Genomic DNA, 21,163 nt, shown 5'->3' on the forward strand with positions numbered 1-21,163 from the left:
GAGCAGCAGAGGCCCTTCTACATCATATTAAGGAAATCCAACCATACACCCTTAACCATTGGTTCTTAGTCAAAGTTATCTGAAACACCACCCAAAATCATTTTTGTGGATGAATTAATTTATTAACTCAAACATCAGCGAATCTATGTGCTACCCATTGATTATTTCAGGTACCATATCAACAGAAAGAATGATGAATCATAGCTACCAAACCAGTTAATTGTATATGACCTAGAGTCTTTCTAAGAGAGAACTCAAAAAGGAAGATGGGGAAGCAATGGGAATAATTCAGTTAATTAGAACAGACAAATACACAAAGACAGAAAGTAGATGAGTGGTTGCTAGGGCCTGAGGGAGGGGTGAATGGAGAATGACTGCTGATGGGTACGGGGATTTCTTTTTGCAATGATAAAAATATTCTAACATTAAATATTGGTGACAGTTTGACAACTCTGTGAGTATACTAAAAACCACTGAATTGTATACATTAAAAGGGTGAAATCTTATGGTATGTAAATGATACCTCAATAAAGCTGTTATAGGAGGAGGAATGTCTATTGGATAGCAGTCCATCTGCTACAGGTATGTACATCAAAGAGAGATAACAGCACTGATACCAAAAATATTTAATTTAACAATTACAAGGTAACTAATTTATGAGCACATTGATTAAGATAACTACAGTCTAGGGGTGTCTGGGTGGTTCAGTCAGTTAAGCGTCCAACTCTTGATTTCGACTCAGGTCACGATCTCTCCGTTTGTGGGTTCAAATCCTGCATCAGGCTCTGTGCTGAAAGTGTGGAGCCTGCTTGGAATTCTCTCTCTCCCTCTCTCTCTCTCCACGCCACCCCCCCACCTGCTCATGCTCTCTCTCAAAATAAATAAACTTAAAAAAAAAAAAGAAAGAAACATAACTACACAGTCTCCAACATATAAATGTGTTGTATTCTAGAAATTATTCATATTCATTCATTCATTCATTCATTCCTATAAGACAGAGAGAGAGAGAATGAATGGGGGAGGAGCAGAGGGAGAGGGAGAAAGAGGATTTTAAGGAGGCTCCAAGCCTAGCAGGGAGCCGAACACAAGGCTGGATCTCACGACTGTGACCAAGATTATAACCTGAGCCAAAATCAAGAGTTGGATGCTTAACTGACTAAGCCACCCAGGAGCTCCTAGAAATTACTTTTTTTTTTTTTTTTAATGTTTGTTTATTTTTGATAGAGCACAAGCAGGGGAGGGGCAGAGACAGAGAGGGAGACATAAAATCTGAATCAGGCTCCATGCTCCAAGTGTCAGCACACAGCCTGACTCTGGGCTTGAACCCACAAACCAGGAGATCATGACCTGAGCCAAAGTCAGACACTTAACCAACTGAACCACCCAGGTGCCCCCTAGAAATTACTTTTAAAGTCAGTGATTTTCAACCACGAATCCATGAATTACTTTAAACAGAAATAAGCCAAACTTGGGCAAAAAACATTGCAAAGAGCAAGTAGTTTCAAACTCTGAACACATTTTTTCATATCAACATTTTAAGCACTATTTAGAATTCCAGGCTATAGAGGGCATTAACTGTTTTGCCTACCTACATCACTGACTACCCTTTATTTTCTAACAGCTTGTGACAGATACATTTCTGCTCATCAAAAATAACACGTGATTTTATACATTTCCCAGCCCCCCCTGCAGTTAGGCAAGACCCCGTGACTAATTCTGTATCATGGGCCATAAGCTCTGTGTAACTACCAGACTAAAGCACTGACAACTTGTGCATAACCCTAAGGGCTCTCCCATTCCCTGCTGAACCAACTGTGGAGGCTCCATGCAGAGATGGAAGATGAAAACAGTCTGGATTTTGAGTTATCCCATGGGCTACCCTAGAGAGTTATCACTTGAACTTGTAGTCAACTTTGCATGAACAAGAAATAAGATCTGCTGTGTAAAACCCCTGGGATATGGAGTTACTACTTCAGTACTGCCTAGCATATCCAAAACTACAGCTCTTTCAATGTCACATCTATGTAGTGACGGTGCTGCTGGCCACATGCTATGGTCTAGAAATATTTATTTGATCCAGCCTCATTATTCCAGGCTAACAAAAGTCAATCTTAAAATTTCTGTTGTACTTCTTGGGAAAACATGTTCTCTCTCTGCTGTAGCTAAACTGATAGGATATAATCTTAGATTTACCATGTGAGAAGAGACTATTTGGGAATTAAACCAACAGAGAGGAAAGCAAAACCAAGAGAAGAGAATTCTTAACATTTTCCTGAGTATCCAGATCCCTGAACTTTTCAGTCACATTAATAAATTCCAATCTGAGTTGGGCTTCTGTCTCTTAAAATAATTATGGCTACCAGAGGTTACCCATAAAAGTCGTAACACAGTTTAAACATAGCATAAAAAACATTAATTTAAACTCTAGCTTCTGGGGGCACCTGGAGGGCTCGGTCAGTCGGTTAAGCGTCCGACTTCAGCTCAGGTCATGATCTCACAGTTTGTGAGTTCGGAATCTGTGTCTCCCTCTCTTTTTGCCCCTCCCCCGCTCATACTCTTTCTCTCTCTCAAAAATTAACAAGCATTAAAATAAATAAATAAACAAACTCTAGCTTCTGGGAGGAAGAGCATATATATAGAAGAGGGAAGGGGAAGAAGTAATAATTACTTTTATCTTTTGCAATGCAAGGTTAGTCCTAAGCAATTTTTTTCATCACTCTTGCCATTCTTTATGTAAAAGTCACCCGTCTATAGCAACTCTTCCCAAACCCCAAGTATAAAGAGCCCACAGAAACCATACACAAACCACTAGGCTCCATCCAAGCCAACCCTGCCACTAGAAAAACTAAAGCATGGTCCAAAATGTTTTGCTTGTACTACACCAAATCAAAACTTCTATTCTAGGAAAACATAAGTTCTGGAAGAAGACACAACAAATTATTAATTATACTCACTTCTAGGGAGAGGGGCTGGGAAAGGACTTGAATTTAAATGTGTTACAATAATCATATACTATTTTTATAATTTTTTCAAAAAATTAATGGTAACAACATAAAGAATGTATTCCCTTCAAAGCAGCTGATCTTTGAAACTTCTAAGAAAACAGTGTAGAGTCAGCAAAAATTCATAAACAGGTGTGAATGATTAGTAAGTCCCATAAATCCCTGCTTCACATTTTTAACATAATATGCTTATTAGCTCAAATAAATCTCAGAGTGGCTTGTCTTAAACATGTCAAGTGTAAAGCATTTAGGTTGTTTCTCAACTAAAGATATTTTACACAATTCATCACTCTCAAGAAATCTATCCTTAACTGTCAGTTCCCCTAGGCTATTCTTTTTCACAAACTTCGAACAAAACCAGAGATTCCAAAAGTAACCAATTATGATAGCAGGCTATATGTAAGTCACATTTTTGAGTAGGGTGCTGTAAATTAGGAATTAACTGAAACACAAAGTTTTATACACATGCAATACATATCAAAGAAATTAAAATAGATGTCACAGGTATGCTGATGCTTTGTTTTGATATATGTGTGTTTCACCCATGTTTTCCAACTACCTTAGGATCTCGCACTCTAGAAACAGAAGAATGAACATTTCTCCTTCAGCAGTCAGACAAAGCTTCTAAATTTAATGGGCTTCTCCAAAACTTACGGTATTCCATATATATGCTAATGATATATGTAATATTAAATATAATCACACTACTTAAGTTTAAATTGCCAATTTTAATCTTTTTTATCCATTTTCATGTTTTTATTTATTTTTGGTTTTAGGGAAAATTATAGAATATTTCAAATAATGTCTCGAAATTTTAATTCACTTTTATTAAAACTACATATTACAGTTAAATGACAGAGTATAAGATATCCCAAAGATTTTTAAAGGCTGAAAATCACCTCTATACATTTTCAACCACCTTCCAATGAGAAGCTGAGTTCCAATCCTTATTTAACAGGAGACCAATATCATATTTATTGTAAAACGGGATACAACTCATATTATTTCTTCTGGCAGAAGCATAGTATTAGATACCTGAGACTGATCAGCATCCCTCTTCTTAACTGCCCCTTCTCCCCGCAATCTAACAGTTAACATGCTTGGGAGCTGCCAGATTAATTGAAATGGCCCTATTTATGGGCCTGAATTAAGTGATCCAGAGACAGAAACTGAATCTCACTGGGCCAAAGAGTTTTCTTCCTAGAATTTCCCAACGTCTTGGGACCTTGAGGCCAGTATGAGAGCTGAATATCTGAGACATAAAACTGGCACTGCTGGTGAGTGTATTTCCTGCTATACAGAGAAAGCCAGTCTGACTAAAGAATGGAGGCAACTCACCAAAAGAAGCCAAAAACAAAAAAAAAATTTTTTTTAGAGAAAAAGAAGAAAACAAAGGGCTCTCTGAATGTGTTTCAGATACGTTTTTACCCCTGTGACCTAACTACTTTCCAGGCCTTCCAGCAACTTGACTATTCAACCTCTTCTTGAACTCAATTAAAAAGTAAAATCAATAAAAGGTATCAATAAATAATTCAACAAATTTCTCATTATACTCATCATTCAAACTGGGTTTTCCATCACTTACAAACATGAATCTTTCCTTATACAGTGTAAAATTAAACATAAAAGATACCCACAGACAAAATGAAGTTGTATACCCTTACCTTCCACCATATAAAAAGATTAACTCAAAATGGATCAAAGACCTAAAAGCAGGAGCTAACACTACAAAACTCTTTTAAGAAAAAATAAGGGGAAAGCTTCATGACACTGGATTTGGTAATGATTTCTTGGGTATGACACCAAAAGCATAGGCAATTAAAGAACAAATAACTTGTACATCAAAATGTAAAACTTGGGCATCCAAAGTCACAACCAACAGAATGGGAGAAAGAATTTGCAACTCATATATCTGATAAGGGGTTAAAATACAGAAAATATATTTGAACACCTAAAACTCAGTAACAAAAAAAAAGTAATAATTTGATTTAAAAATTGGGACAAAGAACTCAAATAGCATTTCTCCAAAGATACATAAACGTCCCTCAAGCGTAAGAAAAAAATACTCAAAATCACTAATCATTAGGGAAATGCACATCAGAACCACAAGCAGATCTGTGACACCCATTAGGATGGCTACTCTTAAAAATAAAAGCAGAGAAATTTTAAGTGTTGGCAAGAACATTTTAAGTGTTAAATATTAAATTTTAAGTGTTAGAACCTTTGGGCACTGCTGGTTGGAATGTAAAACAGCTCACAGCCACTGAGAAGAACATTATGGTAGTTCTTCAAAAAATTAAACACAGATTTACCATATGATCCAGCAATTCCTATTCTAGGTATATAACTCAAAAGAATTGAAACCAGGGACTCAAAAAAATATTTATACACACCTGTTCATAGCATCATTATTCATCATAGCCAAAAGGTAAGCCAAATGTCCGTTAACAGATAAACAAAATGTGCTGTGTGTGTGTGTGTACACACACACACACACACACACACACACACACACACACACATATATATATATATACACACACACACACAATGGAATACTATTCAGCCTTAAAAAGGAAGAAAATTCTAAACATGCCCCAACATGTATAACCCTTACATTATGATAAGTGAAATAAGCCAGTCACAAAAAAAGCAAGTATGATTTTACTTATGAGGTTCCTAGAGTAGTCAAATTCATAGAAACAGAAAGTAGAACTGCAGGGGCTGTGAGAAGGGTAAAATGGGGAGTTGTTTAACAGGTATAGAATTTAATTTTTCAAGATGAATTAGGTTCTAGAGATTGGTTGCCTAATGGTATGAATACACATAATGCAGTTCAAATGTACACTTAAAATGAGTAAGACGGCAAATCATATGTTAACTACATTTTTACCACAATTTAAAAAATTAAATGTAAAAAAAACAGCGGGGGGTGGGGGGGGCACCTGGGTGGCTCAGTTAGTTAAGCATCTGACTCTTGGTTTCAGCTCAGGTCATGATCTCATGGTTTGTGAGTTTGAGCCCCACATAGGGCTCTGTGCTGACAGCATAGATCCTACTTGACATTATCTCTCTCCCTCTCTCTCTGCCTCTCCCCTGCTCGCTCACTCTCTCTCAAAAATAAACTTTTTTAAAAAATAAAAAAAGGGGGGATTACTACAAGTGATATTACAACAAATTCTGCATATTATATATATATATTTTTTAAGGGACATGCTTCATTCTCATTTTTTACACCTCAACCATGGCAGATGCTGAAATACATAAATGACTAGAAAAAATAAAAGAACCTATTTATGAAAGGCATAGGGAAAGAATCAAGCTTCAAAGATGTGAAAGGTTTACCTTAGTATCTATTCTCATTTCTTTAATGCCAGTTTCTACTTTTGCTTTATCTTTAGCATATCAAGGGTACACAGTACCTAAAATGTGAATGGGGCTATACTAGCCTCAGCTTCATAGTTTATACCCAAAGAATATATGCAACAATTCACTGCTCTTTAGGGATAATAATGGATTATAGGCAACTGCAGATCTTTCAGAAGAATATTTTTAGGGATGTTCAAGATAGAAAAGAAAGAAAAATTACTTTATTTTTTCAATTTAGACTGAGGAAGGAGGAGCCTGCCACCAAAGATTTAAGTATTAAACTTTTCAAAGAAATTCTGTTCTACTCTTCTGTTTCCCTTCTAAATATCAGATTCTTAAAAGACAACTATAGTAACACCTGCATAGTCTAGATTCAAATGAGCAGTTAAATGTCTGATTTACCTATATTTGATACAAACAGGATAATGAAATAAAAATTTTACCTCATTTTAATCACTGCTACATAATTCAAATGGCACAAAAAGTAATTTGGAAATGAAATTATTCAAGGCATTATGAAAGAGCCAAGAGATTAATGAAGTGATCTAGACAGCCAACACCATTAACAACCAACTTACTTTTTTTAGTTCTTTAAACAATAAGGTCTTTAAATCCTTTTCATTAGAAAGCTTACTATTAAAACATTCAATACAACTGGTTTGAACTTTCTATCCTAAGACTTTTGTGTTTCACTTGTTAGGTTCTGCTTCATCATTTAATCAAAACAAAAACACAAAAACACCTAAAACATTTTAATGCAAATATCAAGAACAGGGATTGTGATTCTCATTAAGGTGATGAGCCTGAGTTTCTTTAGTTGTAAAATGAATCATTCCACATTGATTGAATCATTCCTCAACAGTTCACTGTTGGATGCTTGCTATAGGAAAATAAAGAACTTAAAATTGCAAAGGTTATCACAGATCATCAAACTCTTGTGAAGATTAAATGAGGCAGCAGCATATATAAACTGAAAATGACACTCAATCCAGTTGTTAAAAATGTAGGTTAGTAGTTTGGTGGATAATTAAGTTGGGGGGCGGGAAGCAGGCAGCATCATTTTAGGTATAACAAAATGAAATGAGACAAAAACAGACCTCTATGGCTCATTAAAAGAACAAGGTAGGATAAGAGAAGAATGACAATAATCAAAAAATAAAATATCAAAAAACTAAAATATGCCAATGATAACTACATGAAGTCCAATCCAAACATATCAAGAAAATATAGTTACATGACATTAAAGAAAAGGCTCTCCAACTGCCATGGTGTTTGCTCTCTAAGTCATCAGGAGAAAAGAATTAACAGAGTTAAGGAAAATATTAAAGGCAAGAATCAGAGAGAACTAAAGTAACCTTATGCTACCCCTAACTTCAATTTGTAATAGATTATGGGAATCATAACAAGTAAAAAGGATTTATCTTAGGGGTGCCTGAGTGGCTCAGTCGTTTAAGCCTCCGACTGTGGCTTGGGTCATGATCTCAAGGTTCTTCAGGAGTTCAAGGCCTACATTGGGCTCTCTGCTCTCAGCACAAGAGCCTGCTTCTGATCCTCTGTCCCCCTCTCTCTCTGCCACTCCCCCACTCATTCAGTTTCTCTAAGATAAATAAACTAAAAAAAAGTATTTGTCTTAAGTTCTCTTAGTTAAAAAATCAAACACTTTCTACATGAGGTTTAAAAAACACTGCAAAGTATTCTTGCAAAGGAAATGAAAATAAACAGGGCTTCTTGACAGGTTTTGTTTTTTGTTTTTGTTTTTTTACTTTCCATAATGAAAAAAACATTTTCTTAAAAGAAGGACTTCTAAGGTGTTAACCTTTTTTTTGAATCTGTTCTTATTTTTATGGAAAACATACAACTAGACCTAAACTTATGAAGTACACAATTTAATTTACATTTTAATCAAATTTCTGTAACTATTACATTATAAATAGATATGTTAGTTGTAAAAACTATGTTATACAGTTTCCAGATAATTTATTATTGTCTTTACTGTCTCAGAGTACCACTGAGACCCAAAGATGTTTCAGTGGTACTAGGCACTGGTGATAGGAAAAAAAAAAAAAACTCCTCAATAGAGAATGATTCATTCTCTCTATGCTGAAGCAGCATAATATACCATCTACAGCCCTGACTCTGCAGCTACTTTGAAGCCAACTAACTATTCACCTCTCTGTAACTCAGTTTCCTATCTTTAAAATAATAACTGAAATCTCATTGGATTTTTGTGAAAATAAAACCTATTAGTATGTACAACAGCAATATAATAGTGCTAACAAAATAAATGCTATATAAGTGTTCAGTAAATACCAAAAACAAAGGCTTGCTCTGTGCTAGGCACTGTTCTAGAAGCTAGGAAATAAGCAGTACACAGAACAAACAAAAATCTCTCTCTTCTGTCAGGTTTTACATTTTAGTAGGTAATGACATTCTAGAAATAAGAGGCACAGTGGGGCGCATGGGTGGCTCAGTCAGTTACGTATCCAACTTCAGCTGGGATCACGATCTCACGGTTCTTGAGTTCAAGTCCTGCATTCGGCTCTGCACTGACAGCTCAGAGCCTGGAGCCTGCTTTGGATTCTCTGTCTCCTGCTCTCTCTGCCCCTCCCCTGCTCATGCTCTGTCTCTCTCTCAAAAATAGACATTAAAACAAAAATTTTTTTTAAATAAGAAGCACAATTATGTAGCCAATAAATCATCTCATACAGGCGCATATATATATATATATATATGTTTTTTTGTTTTGTTTTTTTTTTTTTAACCCAGGCAAGCTCAGTGGGGATTGAAAGGAATAAAAGAATTTCCACAGGATTGAATTCTATGAAGAAAGTTCATCTAAACCCTAAAATATGGGCAATAGTTCCTCCTGCCTCTAGCCAGATGCCACTAACAGGGTTTACTGTATTCAACAGTTGATCAAAAACACAGAAGAGACCAAAGCAGTAGAGAGTTAAACAATGGCCAACCAAAGAATAAACGTAATCTCTACTTTCATCAAAACAGTACTAAGATGAGCTCCCTAGGTTCTTCTGAGACTAAACAGAGTGACAAAGAACAGTGATGAAGAGGCATGAGAAAGTAAAGACTAAATATAAAATAGAAACCGGTTTTATTTGGATTATTCTATACCTAAGCCTACCCTAAATATTTAGGACAGCTCTTAGTAGAACAACTTCATCACAATGATGTACATAACAAAAACTCTAGTATGGATAGAAAGCAGTACTTTGTCAAAGTTTCAGCATATGAGCAGAGATCCTAATTTCTAAACTAAATTCAAACACAGATCATTCAATTATTTATTCTTCAACTTAAATCCACTCAGCTCTAGGAGGACCAGTTATGTAGGCCAGGCTTGGCATTGGTACACAACATAAGATCAAAAGGAATTGGGAGAGATTTCTGTTCTAGTTAAAGTAAGAGTAGCTGTTAAGCTTCTGTCGTCCAATCTATTTCTCTTCCAGTATACCACACTGCCATATCTGAACCAAAAAGGAATGGTCTGTGGAAGTAGAGGAATACAGTTTCATAGAACAACCTCTATGATGGAACTTAATACTGTAATTATCTTTACTAGAAAAAAAATGATAAATAACTATCATGTACATACAGCTTCATTTTTTACTAAAGAAATTTTAATCTCTGCCATACAAATACAATAGTGTAAGTTTATTAAAAGAATGACCGATTTCATTTTTTTATGCCTGCAAACAAAAAAACATTCTACCAAGTAATCTGATGTCACCATATATCATCACTCAAAATGGAGATGACTCAATTATCCATAACTGATGTAGAGGACAAAAGCAAAAGAAAAAAATTAGACTTCTTTACAACTTATAGAGCCTATTGACAAGTCCCTGAGACAGGCAGAGTGACCTTCCTCTAGGAACTCAACTTCCTCAACGTTAATACTTTGCTAAGGGTAAAACACAATCTTAGCTTAACATTATCCCAACCTCCAAGATCCAGTAAGTCTCCTTTAACATATAAAATTTCCTTTGGAAACTTCTTTTATCTCCATGCCCCAAGTTACATGTTAGCAATCATCCTCCAAGCATAGGGCCCACTAATACACATGTGAAGGGTCTCATGACTAAAGTTTTACTAGACAGTAATAAATTACCTTTTCCTAATAACAACTAGCCCCTCAAGTTTCTACAAACCTTACTTTCAAATTCCTTAGAGACTTACACTATTCCTAACCCCCTTCCAACTTGAAAGGATGTAAGTCACTCCTCACAGACAAATAAGAGGGGGGAGAGGAAAATAAACTAAGGGCACGAAAGACTGAAAAATTTTAATCTTACAATATATCTAAAATATAAATGTATAACATCCTGAATATAGTTATTTAGGAGGGGGGGGGGAAGCTGCCTCACTATAAAAGAAATTGCTTCTGCGGTAACAAAAAAGGTAGCGAAAGAATTTTTCCCATTAGAGAGGAAATAAACAAGGCAAACTTCTTCCCTTTGGACAAAACAGATACTATAAAGAACATGTAAATGATAATTCAATCATTTACTAAGTATTCAGCCAAAGGAGCAAATCTCAATGTAGAGAGAGGAAAGGGAGTCAGTGGTTTAAGTTACACATGCCTCTTCCCAATTCTACCTTACTGGAATTCCTCAACACCTTCCAATAATCCTGTCTTTGTTGAAAATCATTACACTGGAGAGCCACTATTAAGATGGAGGTGTGCCAAATTTCTTTAGTGTGCTGGGAGAGAAGAAAGATGCAAATCACTGATCTAGAGTATCTATACGTAATAAAGCTTACTGTCTCCTACAAAATTGTACTTTCCGTATCATGTAATTGTGGGTTCTAGCCACCCTTGCTTCAATGAAAATTATAATGGTTATTATCAGTCACAAAACAGAAAGGCTAACAAATCTGCCATCTGATTAGCCCTATTACTATAGTAAAACCTTGGCCTTCCTGAAACCCTTGAGTCCAGTTATTCTAGACATCCAGATTGTTGAAGTTCTACCTTATAAAGACTAATTTTCAAAAAAAATTTTTTTAATGTTTATTTATTTTTGAGAGGGAAGGAGGGAGGAAGGGAGAGAAAGAGGGATAGAGAAAGAGAGAGAGAACACGCACACACATGCGTGTGCATGTGGGAAAAGAACAGAGAGAGAGGGAGACACAGAATCCGAAGCAGGCTCCAGGCTCTGGGCTGTCAGCACAGAGCCCAACATGGGGCTTGAACTCACAAACCATGAGTTCATGACCTAAGCTGACGTTGGGATGCTTCACTGATTGAGTCACCCAGGCACCCCTAAATTACCAATTTTTATTTTATAATTTGTAACAGAATTTTCTTTTGAAATATGTCATCTTCTTTGCTTAAGAACAAATGTTTTAAATTACAAAAATAATACACAACCACTGAAAAAACTTCACTATTTCAAAAGTCTAAATAAAAAATGGAACTTCCTTTTCCTACCAATCCCCCACTCCCATTCCCTAGGGATAACCACTATAAAACAATTTGGAGTGTATCCTAGACTTCTTCAGAAAATATACAACTTTTATACAAAACTGTATACATACACACGAGTAAAGAAGGAGATCTTGCTGTACATTCAGTTCTACAATTTGCTTTTTACACTGATGGACTGAATAGCCTTTTAAGTTTATCCTGCTACATGTGATTTATTTAAACTGCTTATTCCATAGTATTTTTCATCATTCCCTTACTGACAAGGTGCTTTTATGTTGGAAACACTGTTTTCATCTGTTTTTTTGTAGTATGTTGAACTCTTCCCTTATTGTCACTTCAAACTGTCATCACTACATTGCCTGTAACATTTCTTATCCTCACTTCCATTGGAAAACTTGGGAACCAGACAACTTACTGTGCTAGAAATGAGATCAAATTGAAGATTAAATGAGGGAAATTTTTCATTGTTCACATGTGATTACTTTTTATTGCTATTTTAACCTCTCAGAGGTCCTTAATGCTTCTTGATTTTGGGTAAAGAATTCTAGATTCTGGATAAAGTTCCCAGATCATAACTTTTGGACAGGTGAAATATTATCATTATTTTTATTAATATCCTAGTAGGTTTGCTGGTTCATATTTTCATATGGAAAATACCTTGTTTAAAAAAAAAAAAAAAACAAAATAGGGGCACTTGGGTGGCTCAGTCAGTTAAGCGTCCAACTTCAGCACAGGTAATGATCTCACATCTCGTGAGTTCAAGCCCTACACAGGCTCTGTGCTAACAGCTCAAAGTTTAGAGTCTGCTTTGAATCCTGTGTCTCCATCTCTGCCCCTCCCCCCTCATGCTCTGTTTCTCTCTCAACAACAAAACACAAAAACCAGAGGAAATGAATGGGATCAGTACATTAGCATGACGCCACTATGTTAGCAAATGTCATTATAATAGCATATCATTATAAAAATACTGTAAGTAATCTATTCATCATACTACTCTATTCCATCCCTATAACCAGTCAGTAGTTACATACACCACTACTACTGTAGTAGATATATGTGGTTTATCACTCAAATATCCCCTAATCTTTTGCCACCCACTTAAATTTCTTTAGGGTAACTATCCTCCCCCTTCACTAGCTATAAGTCAACCTAAGAGTATTCCTACCTCTGAACTGTTCAGGAGAAACATATAACCTCACTAGGTTTAGCATGATAAAAGATGACCTTCACTGGAGTTTCTGGAAAAAAGAAGGTGGCACAAGCTTACACTCTGCTTTCCTTCCACCCCCCCTCCTCTCCCTTCTTTCAATTTCTTCTTTCTCCCTTTTCCTTCCTCTCTCCTTCCCCATATGCACAACAGAAAAGACCATCATTCCCTGGAATGTGGAGGTACGAAGATATGAAATCTAGAGCTAAAGGGGCAGGAAGGATAGTACTGAATGGAAACTGAAGATAAAAGCAACAAGGGGAAGCAGAGCCAAGAAATGGTGCCTGGACACATTTGATCCCTGAATCAAAATATACCTGAATTTTTTTTCTAATTAAAAATGTTTGTTTGTTTCTTTATTTATTTTGAGAGAGAAAGAGAGAGAGGAGAGATAATGGGGTAACAGGCAGAGAGAGAGGGAGAAAAAGAATCGCTAACAGGCTCCACACTGTCAACACAGAGATCTAAGTGGGGCTCAATCTCACCAACCATGAGATCATAACCTGGGCCAAAACCAAGAGATGGACGTTTAATGGACTGAGCCACCCGGGCGCTCCTAAATATACCTAAATTTTTTAGTCACGTGTGCCTGTTTTAGGTTACTTTTCTGTCACTTGCAACATAAGGAACCCTAACCCTGCTGGCTAAAACCTTATACTGGGGTCTAGTCTTTAAGACTTTAAGCACCGTTTTTATTGAGTAAGTTCTACCAAAACTATTTGTCAAGGTGTAGTCTCACAACAATTTTCCACCTGAACAAAACCTTAAGATAAATTCCATCTGTTTTATGGCTAAAGCTTTCCCTTTAAAACTATTATCTTCTAACACATACTCCAACATTACTTTCATCAGAAATATATTATCTGATTTTTGACAGAAATTCAGCTCCGCACACTCAATTTCCAAGTTCTAGAAACTCTGAAGAACTGAGAAACTGAAGAAATCTTCAATGCTTTTGAAAGATTACTACAGCAAAAATTACAGGGGGAAAGCATATTACTCAGGAATTTCTTTTTCCTGGCATTTTGCTTCCTGATTTTAGCATTTTACATATGTTTCTGGAATATCTACGGCATGATCTAGCTAGCCAATATTCCTAAATAATTCCAATTATTTAATTAAATTGATTAAAACAAATTGGTTATGGGGCACCTGGGTGGCTCAGTTGGTCAAGCGTCCAACCTCAGCTCAGGTCATGATCTTGCGGCTAGTGGGTTTGAGCCCCGCACTGCCGTCTCAGAGCCTGGAGCCTGCTTGATTCTGTATCTCCCTCTCTCCCTGCCCCTCACCAGCTTGCGCTCTCTTTCTCTCAAAAAAAAATAAATGTTAAAAAAAAAATTTTTTTTTAAAAATCGGTTACCTAATTCAATCTAATTATGACCCAAAAAATCCACAGAATTTACACTGATCTATCCGTTTGAAGATATAACTTCATTTCTGAGAACTGAAAAAAAATTATAACTTACCTCAATTGTTTCGCATAGTTCTGTTCAATTTCTATCCTCTCTTTAACAAATTTGGCATATCTTTCCAAGAAGTCAATTCCCCATTGTGTATGCTTGTCTAAGCTGTCGAACTGATCCTAGAAAGGGAAGGTAAAAACACATTGAAAAGCCTATAAAATTTTATCCGCAAATATTTCAACCAGCTTCTGATATTTATTCAGAGAGGCTTCTCTGTTGGTCTCCACTCACCTCATCCTTTAAGATCTACATAGAAATAGGTTACAAATGCTAAATTTCTTAGAATGCTAAATTTCTTAGCATAAATCACAGAGCTTTATGTCTGAATGCCTTTACACATGTGGTTTCCTCTGGATGCAACACTCTCCCCTGGTCACCTTTTTTACAATTTACTCTTATTCCTCCTCTGAGATTTAGTTCAGGCACCATGGCTTCCAGAAAATGGCCCTAAACTCTCAGACTGGGGTATATTGATCTAGGGGTCCCCAAGTCTCCCCTAAAAATTACTCTCTTTTAAAAGTTATTTAAATTCCAGCTAGTTAACACACAATGTAATTATTAGTTTCAGGTAGACAATAGTCATTTAACTCTTCCATGCATCACGTGGTTCTCTTCACAAGTGCATTCCTTAGTCATCTATTTCACCCATTCTCCCCGCCCCCCCCCCCCCCCGCACTTCCCTTCTGATAACTAACAGTTTGTTCTCTATAGTTAAAAATCTGGGTTTGCCTCTCTTCTTTCCCCATTGCTTGTTTGTTTTGCTTCTTAAATTCCACATGAGTGAAATTATATGGTATTTTTCTCTGACTTACTTCACTTAGAATAATACTCTATAGCTCCATTCATGTCATTGCAAATGGCAAGATTTCATTCTTCTTTATGGCTTCTTTATATAGATGTATATATGTATTCTTTATATATATGTATATATACATACACACACACACACACACACACACACACACACACACACACACACACACACACCTTCTTTATCCATTTATCAATCAGTGGACAGGGGCTGTTTCCATAATTTGGCTATTGTAGATAATGCTGCTATAAACTTTGGGATGCATGTATCCCTTTGAATTAGTACTTTTGTATTCTTTGGGTAAATACCAGTAGTGTGATTGCTGCATCAGAGGGCAGTTCTATTTTTAGCTTTTTGAACAACCTCCATACTGTTTTCCAGAGGGGCTGCACCAGTTTGCATTCCCACCAACGGTGCAAGAGGGTTCCAGGTTCCCTTTTCTCCATATCCTCGACAACACCTGCTTCCTGTGTTGTTTTTAACCGTTCTGACAGGCTGGAGGTGACTACAGCTCTGATTTGCATTCCCTGATGATCAGGGAGGTTGAGCATCTTTTCATGTCTGCTGGCCATCTGTTATGTCTTCTTTGGAAAATGTCTATTCAGGTCCTCTGCCCATTTTTAATCTGATTATTTGGTTTTTTTGGTTTTGTATTGTGTAAGTTCTTTTTAATATATTTTGGACATTAACCCCTTATCAGATATATCATTTGCAAATATCTTCTCCTATTCCATAGGTTGCCTTTTAGTTTTGTTTATTATTTCCTTTGTTGTGCAGAAGCTTAAAAATTACTATCTTATTCACTTGCCATACTCTGGAGGTCAAGAACCATGTATTATTCATCTCGAAACTCCCAAGGCATAATAAGCACCATGCCTGGCACCATAGCAAGCACTCAATGAAGCTAAACAAAATCAAATACACCTGGTAAATTCTGCATTTACCATATGTTTGACCTTGGGCAGTTACCAAGGCTCTCTGAACTTTTTCCATCTTAAAATGGGAATCCCATCACACACCTCAATAGGGTTATGATGATGTCATTAAGTATTCTACAATGCAGTAAACATGATACCAACACATCACAAAGTTATGTTATCCTGCAGAGCTCTTTCAATCCTCAAATATTCCTTTCTACCTCTTGTCTAAGAAATCATCATTTCCTATCCTTCAAATTGACTCCAATCTCCAAATTGACTAAAAACTTGGTGCTTTCTCCCTCTCCCATATCAAAAACCTATGTTGATAAAATAGTCAAAAATCATCCCTTTTTGTATCTCTAATAGTTCTTCTTTTTCTAAATCACCCATTGTTTAATCAGATTCGTTATTTACAAATGAATCATCTCCAAGTCTTCGCCCTTTATCCCTTTCCCTACCTTAAATCATTTTAAATTCTACTTGTAAAGGTAAATTCTATCTAAACAGCAGAGGCAGAATTCATCTGGCTATCACAGTTTGCTATTACTACTCTATTTCTATTCTTTCATACAACTCTTACATTATCATGTGGCTTCCAAAGTAGACTTGGAAACAGCAAAACAATGCACTGCCTAGTGAACTTAATTGGAATATTAGTAGTATTTCCTATTATAAATTTAATTCTCTTTCAAACTGAGTAACTCTCAACAAAAACATTCCCCCCTAAAGGAACAGTCTGAAGCTAAAACAATCACCCTTCATTTTTCCAAAATGCTTCAAAGGCTTCTTCCCACCATCATCTTCATCAAATTTTACATTACACTTATTTTTCTTCTAGATAAAATCTTTAATTTTTTAAAATTACAAACCCCTATTAGTAAAAAATTTGAATACCTGTATCATATGTAAGTTTGTAAATTATATACACTATACTATTAAATTACATAATTGTGAAATGCACAAAAATAGAAATTTTAAAAAGAAGTTTAAATGAAATAAATGTTAGTTTTAAATCATTTTTTAACTTATTTAACAAAAGCCTTTGGGCCATTACTTTTTAAAAATATGAACAATTTTAGTGAGAGCAATGAATTAAATATGCTTCATTATTTCTAAAATCTTGGTATAATACTTAATAGCAAATAAATCAAAAAGTCTTGGTTCCAAACTGTGAACACTTAATGTTTAGTGATTGTCAGAGCTGGGGAAACAAAAAACATCCCACAAAGATATAAAGTTCTAAATGGAAAAAATTCATTATTGACTATACTTCCCAATTCCTTCTTAAACCTCATTTACCTATAGGCAAAGGCTTGTGTTAAAATCTGGCTAATAAAGGTCCTTGATGTTAGTCTGTTATTTTTACAAACTAATCAGGAAACACTGCATGTTTATATTTTTAACAAATAGGTTCAAACTCCACTGAAACTGTGATATGATTTTGTGTGTCAATTTGACTAGGCCACATTGCCCATATATGTGATCAAATATTATCCTGGGTGTTTCTGTGAAGGCATTTTTAGATGAGATAAATATTAAATTGGTAAATTTAGAATAAAACAGATTACCCTCCATAATGTGGGTGGGCCCTATCCAATCAGTTGAAAGCCTTAACAGAACAAAGACTGACCTTGCAAGATGGGATGCTGCCAGCTGACTGCCTTTGGGCTAGAACTGCAACAAGAACTCTTCCCTGGGCCTACCTTGTGCAGAATTTGGAGTTGCCAAGCCTGTAAAATCGTTGTCACAGAATTCCTTATAAACCAATCAATCTCTCTCATTTTCTCTACACACACTCTCTCCCTCCCTCCCCACGCCCCCCCCCCCCCCCCCCGGCTTGGTACTGTTTCTCTGGAGAACCCAGACTAATACCCTGACTTTAAAACAAGAAATTTCTGTTTCCAACTGTTTTAAGGTGCAGATATAGTATTTGCAGACACACAAAATTATACAATGATGGAAGCATTTCCAAACATTCAGCATCAAAATGCTTTCTCCACAGCTCACATTTCTTTGGAAAAGTAGTCATTTACTATTAAAATTTTCCTTTTATCTTGAAGGAACAGATTAAATTTTCTCAAAAATACGTGCTAACAAAGCATACTACTAATGGTCAATTATTAAAGAAATGGTCAACAAATTTGAAACAGCCAGGAGATGAGGAACAAACCTGCATGAAACAACAACCTTCAATGGTCCCTTCCATTTCATTTGGAAATACTGTAAAAATTCTGTATCTATTGTATTATAAGGGCATTATTTTCATAAAATTGACAAAAATCTGCTATAATATTCTGTGGCGTTCTGGCTTCACTTTTTTTGCTTACCGATAAACGATGAAGTGAATAAATTGCAATCATATCCTAATTTCCTTTTTAAAATTCCATTCAATGCACTGCAGTATCACCGGTTATACAATTCCTTCATAAAACACTGTTCAAATAATTTACCATTGAGAATAAATCTTCAACATAGCTCTCCTTTAGCGGTTCACAAAAAAGTAGTTCTAAACACACTTTATTCCTGAAACAATCTTAAAACACTATGTGCTGAGATACCATAATCAAACTGCATAAGCATGCTTTCAGCATATAACTTTTCCTAAAATATTTCTAACAGTATGTTGAGACCATTAGTTTGTCACCATGTTATTTTACACATACTATATCACCGTTTTTACCACAAAAAGAAGAGCACATGTATTTCTAAAAGTATGCTTTCACCATTAAGTGTGAAATCTGAGAGGATTCCAGCACACTCATGTGCATAGTAGCATTATTCACAATAACCAAAAGATGACAACAACCCATGTGTCCATCAACAGATGAATGAATACACACTATGGTATATACATACAATATTATTTAGCCTTTAAAAGGATATTTTGATACATACTACAATCTGGATGAACCTTGAAGACATTATTCTAGGTGAAATAATCCAGTCAGAACAAATACTGTGATTCCATTTGTATTAAGTCCCTAGAGTAGTCAAACACATAGACACAGGAAGTAGAAATGTGGTTCCTAGGGGCTGAGGGGAGAATGGGGAATTACTGTTTAATAGGTAGAGTTTCTTTGGAAAGATAAAAAAGTTCTAAAGATGTGGGAATGCAAGCTGGTGCAGCCACTCTAGAAAACAGTATGGAGGTTTCTCAAAAAACTAAAAATAGAACTACCCTACGCCCCAGCAATTGCACTACTAGGCATTTATCCACAGGATACAGGTGTGATGTTTCGAAGGGACACATGCACCCCCATGTTTATAGCAGCACTATCAACAATAGCCAAAGTATGGAAAGAGCCCAAATGTCCATCGATGGATGAATGGATAAAAAAGATGTGGTATACACACACACACACACACACACACACACATACATAATGGAGTATCACTCAGCAATCAAAAAGAATGAAATCTTGCCATTTGCAACTATGTGGAGGGAACCTGGAGGGTATTATGCTAAGTGAAATTAGTCAAAGACAAAGACAAATATCATATGACTTCACTCATATGAGAACCTTAAGAGACAAAACATATGAACATAAGGGAAGGGAAGCAAAAATAACATAAAAACAGGGAGGGGGACAAAACAGAAAAGACTCATAAATATGGAGAACAAACTGAGGGTTACAGGAGGGGTTGTGGGAGGGGGGATGGGCTAAATGGGTAAGGGGCACAGAATCTACTCCTGAAATCATTGTTGCACTATACGCTAATTTGGATGTAAATTAAAAAAAATAAAAAATAAAATAAAAAGATTCAGGGAGCACTATTTTCAGAATGGGTAATTAAGAAAAAAAAAAGTTCTAGAGATAGATGGTGGTGATGACTGCACAACACCATGAATGTACTTAATTTCAATAAATTGTACACTTAAATGGTAAATGTACTTATACCACAATATAAAAGGAAGGAGCTTCCCAACACTTATCAGTAAATTCAGTGAAATTTAGTATATTCTTGATCGTGTGACTTTAAATAGCACTAAAAAACTGCACAGGTCACCATCTGGATTCTTATTTTTCAAACTCTTGCTTATTCTGATGGTTTCATATTATTATCTGATTATTCTAAAACTCAAAATACATTCAGGGCAAGCTCATTACTAACAGTAACAGATCTGTGGCCAGATTTCAAATAATTTTCTCATGGAAAACCATTCTAGTCGATCATGATAATGGCCATTGTATCTTTTTTCTTTCTTTTCTTTTTTTTTCTTTTTTAACATTTATTTATTTTTGAGACCCATAGAGACAACACGAGCAGGGGAGGGGCAGAAGAGAGGAGATACAGAATCCGAAGCAGGCTCCAGGCTCTGAGCTGTCAGCACAGAACCCGATGTGGGGCTCGAACCCATGGACCATGAGAAGTCAGACCCTTAACCGACTGAGCCATGCAGGTGCCCAGATTATTTAAATATTCAAAAATATCACGGGACAACTGTACAAGCAGAAAACATCAGAGAAGCCAAATAATTGAGTTAGTTATATTTTAACTAAGATTTTCATATACCTATTAAGCAAAGAGATCCCAAATAAAGGCCAACTAGGAAATATACCAATCAGCATTAAAAAGCAGGCTAAAGGCAAGATACACGTTTGACTAAAATTGAAACAAAGTTCTCTGTTTTTTAACCACTTTGGAGGAAAAAATATGAATTGAAAAAAAAGTACCTCTGAAAGACAAAAGTCTTAACATAGAAAATTTTAAATCCTATTACATTATATACCCATATTGTACATGATTTGTTGCCTCAGTCAACCCACGAGTTAAAAATAAGAATTTATGGGGCGCCTGGGTGGCTCAGTCGGTTAAGCGGCCGACTTCGGCTCAGGTCATGATCTCGCGGTCCATGAGTTCAAGCCCCGCGTCGGGCTCTGTGCTGACAGCTCAGAGCCTGGAGCCTGTTTCAGATTCTGTGTCTCCCTCTCTCTGACCCTCC

General features: G+C 36.0%; 1 protein-coding gene across 7 annotated transcripts in view; it reads right to left on the reverse strand.

The window, feature by feature from the left end:
* Nucleotides 1–21,163, reverse strand: part of FNBP1L (formin binding protein 1 like) — a 122,699-nt gene that overhangs the window by 46,659 nt on the left and 54,877 nt on the right. For 6 of the 7 annotated variants that reach the window (XM_060623390.2, XM_060623392.2, XM_078451649.2 and 3 more), the window contains exon 2: nt 14,491–14,606. The exons of the other annotated variant lie outside the window; for it this stretch is intronic. In XM_060623390.2, the coding sequence (XP_060479373.1) occupies nt 14,491–14,606 (116 nt within the window). The remainder of the gene's footprint in view (nt 1–14,490; nt 14,607–21,163) is intronic. 7 annotated transcript variants of the gene reach the window in all.

Source organism: Panthera onca, chromosome C1 (assembly GCF_046562875.1).
Source record: "Panthera onca isolate mPanOnc1 chromosome C1, mPanOnc1 haplotype 2, whole genome shotgun sequence".
Lineage (NCBI taxonomy): Eukaryota > Metazoa > Chordata > Mammalia > Carnivora > Felidae > Panthera > Panthera onca.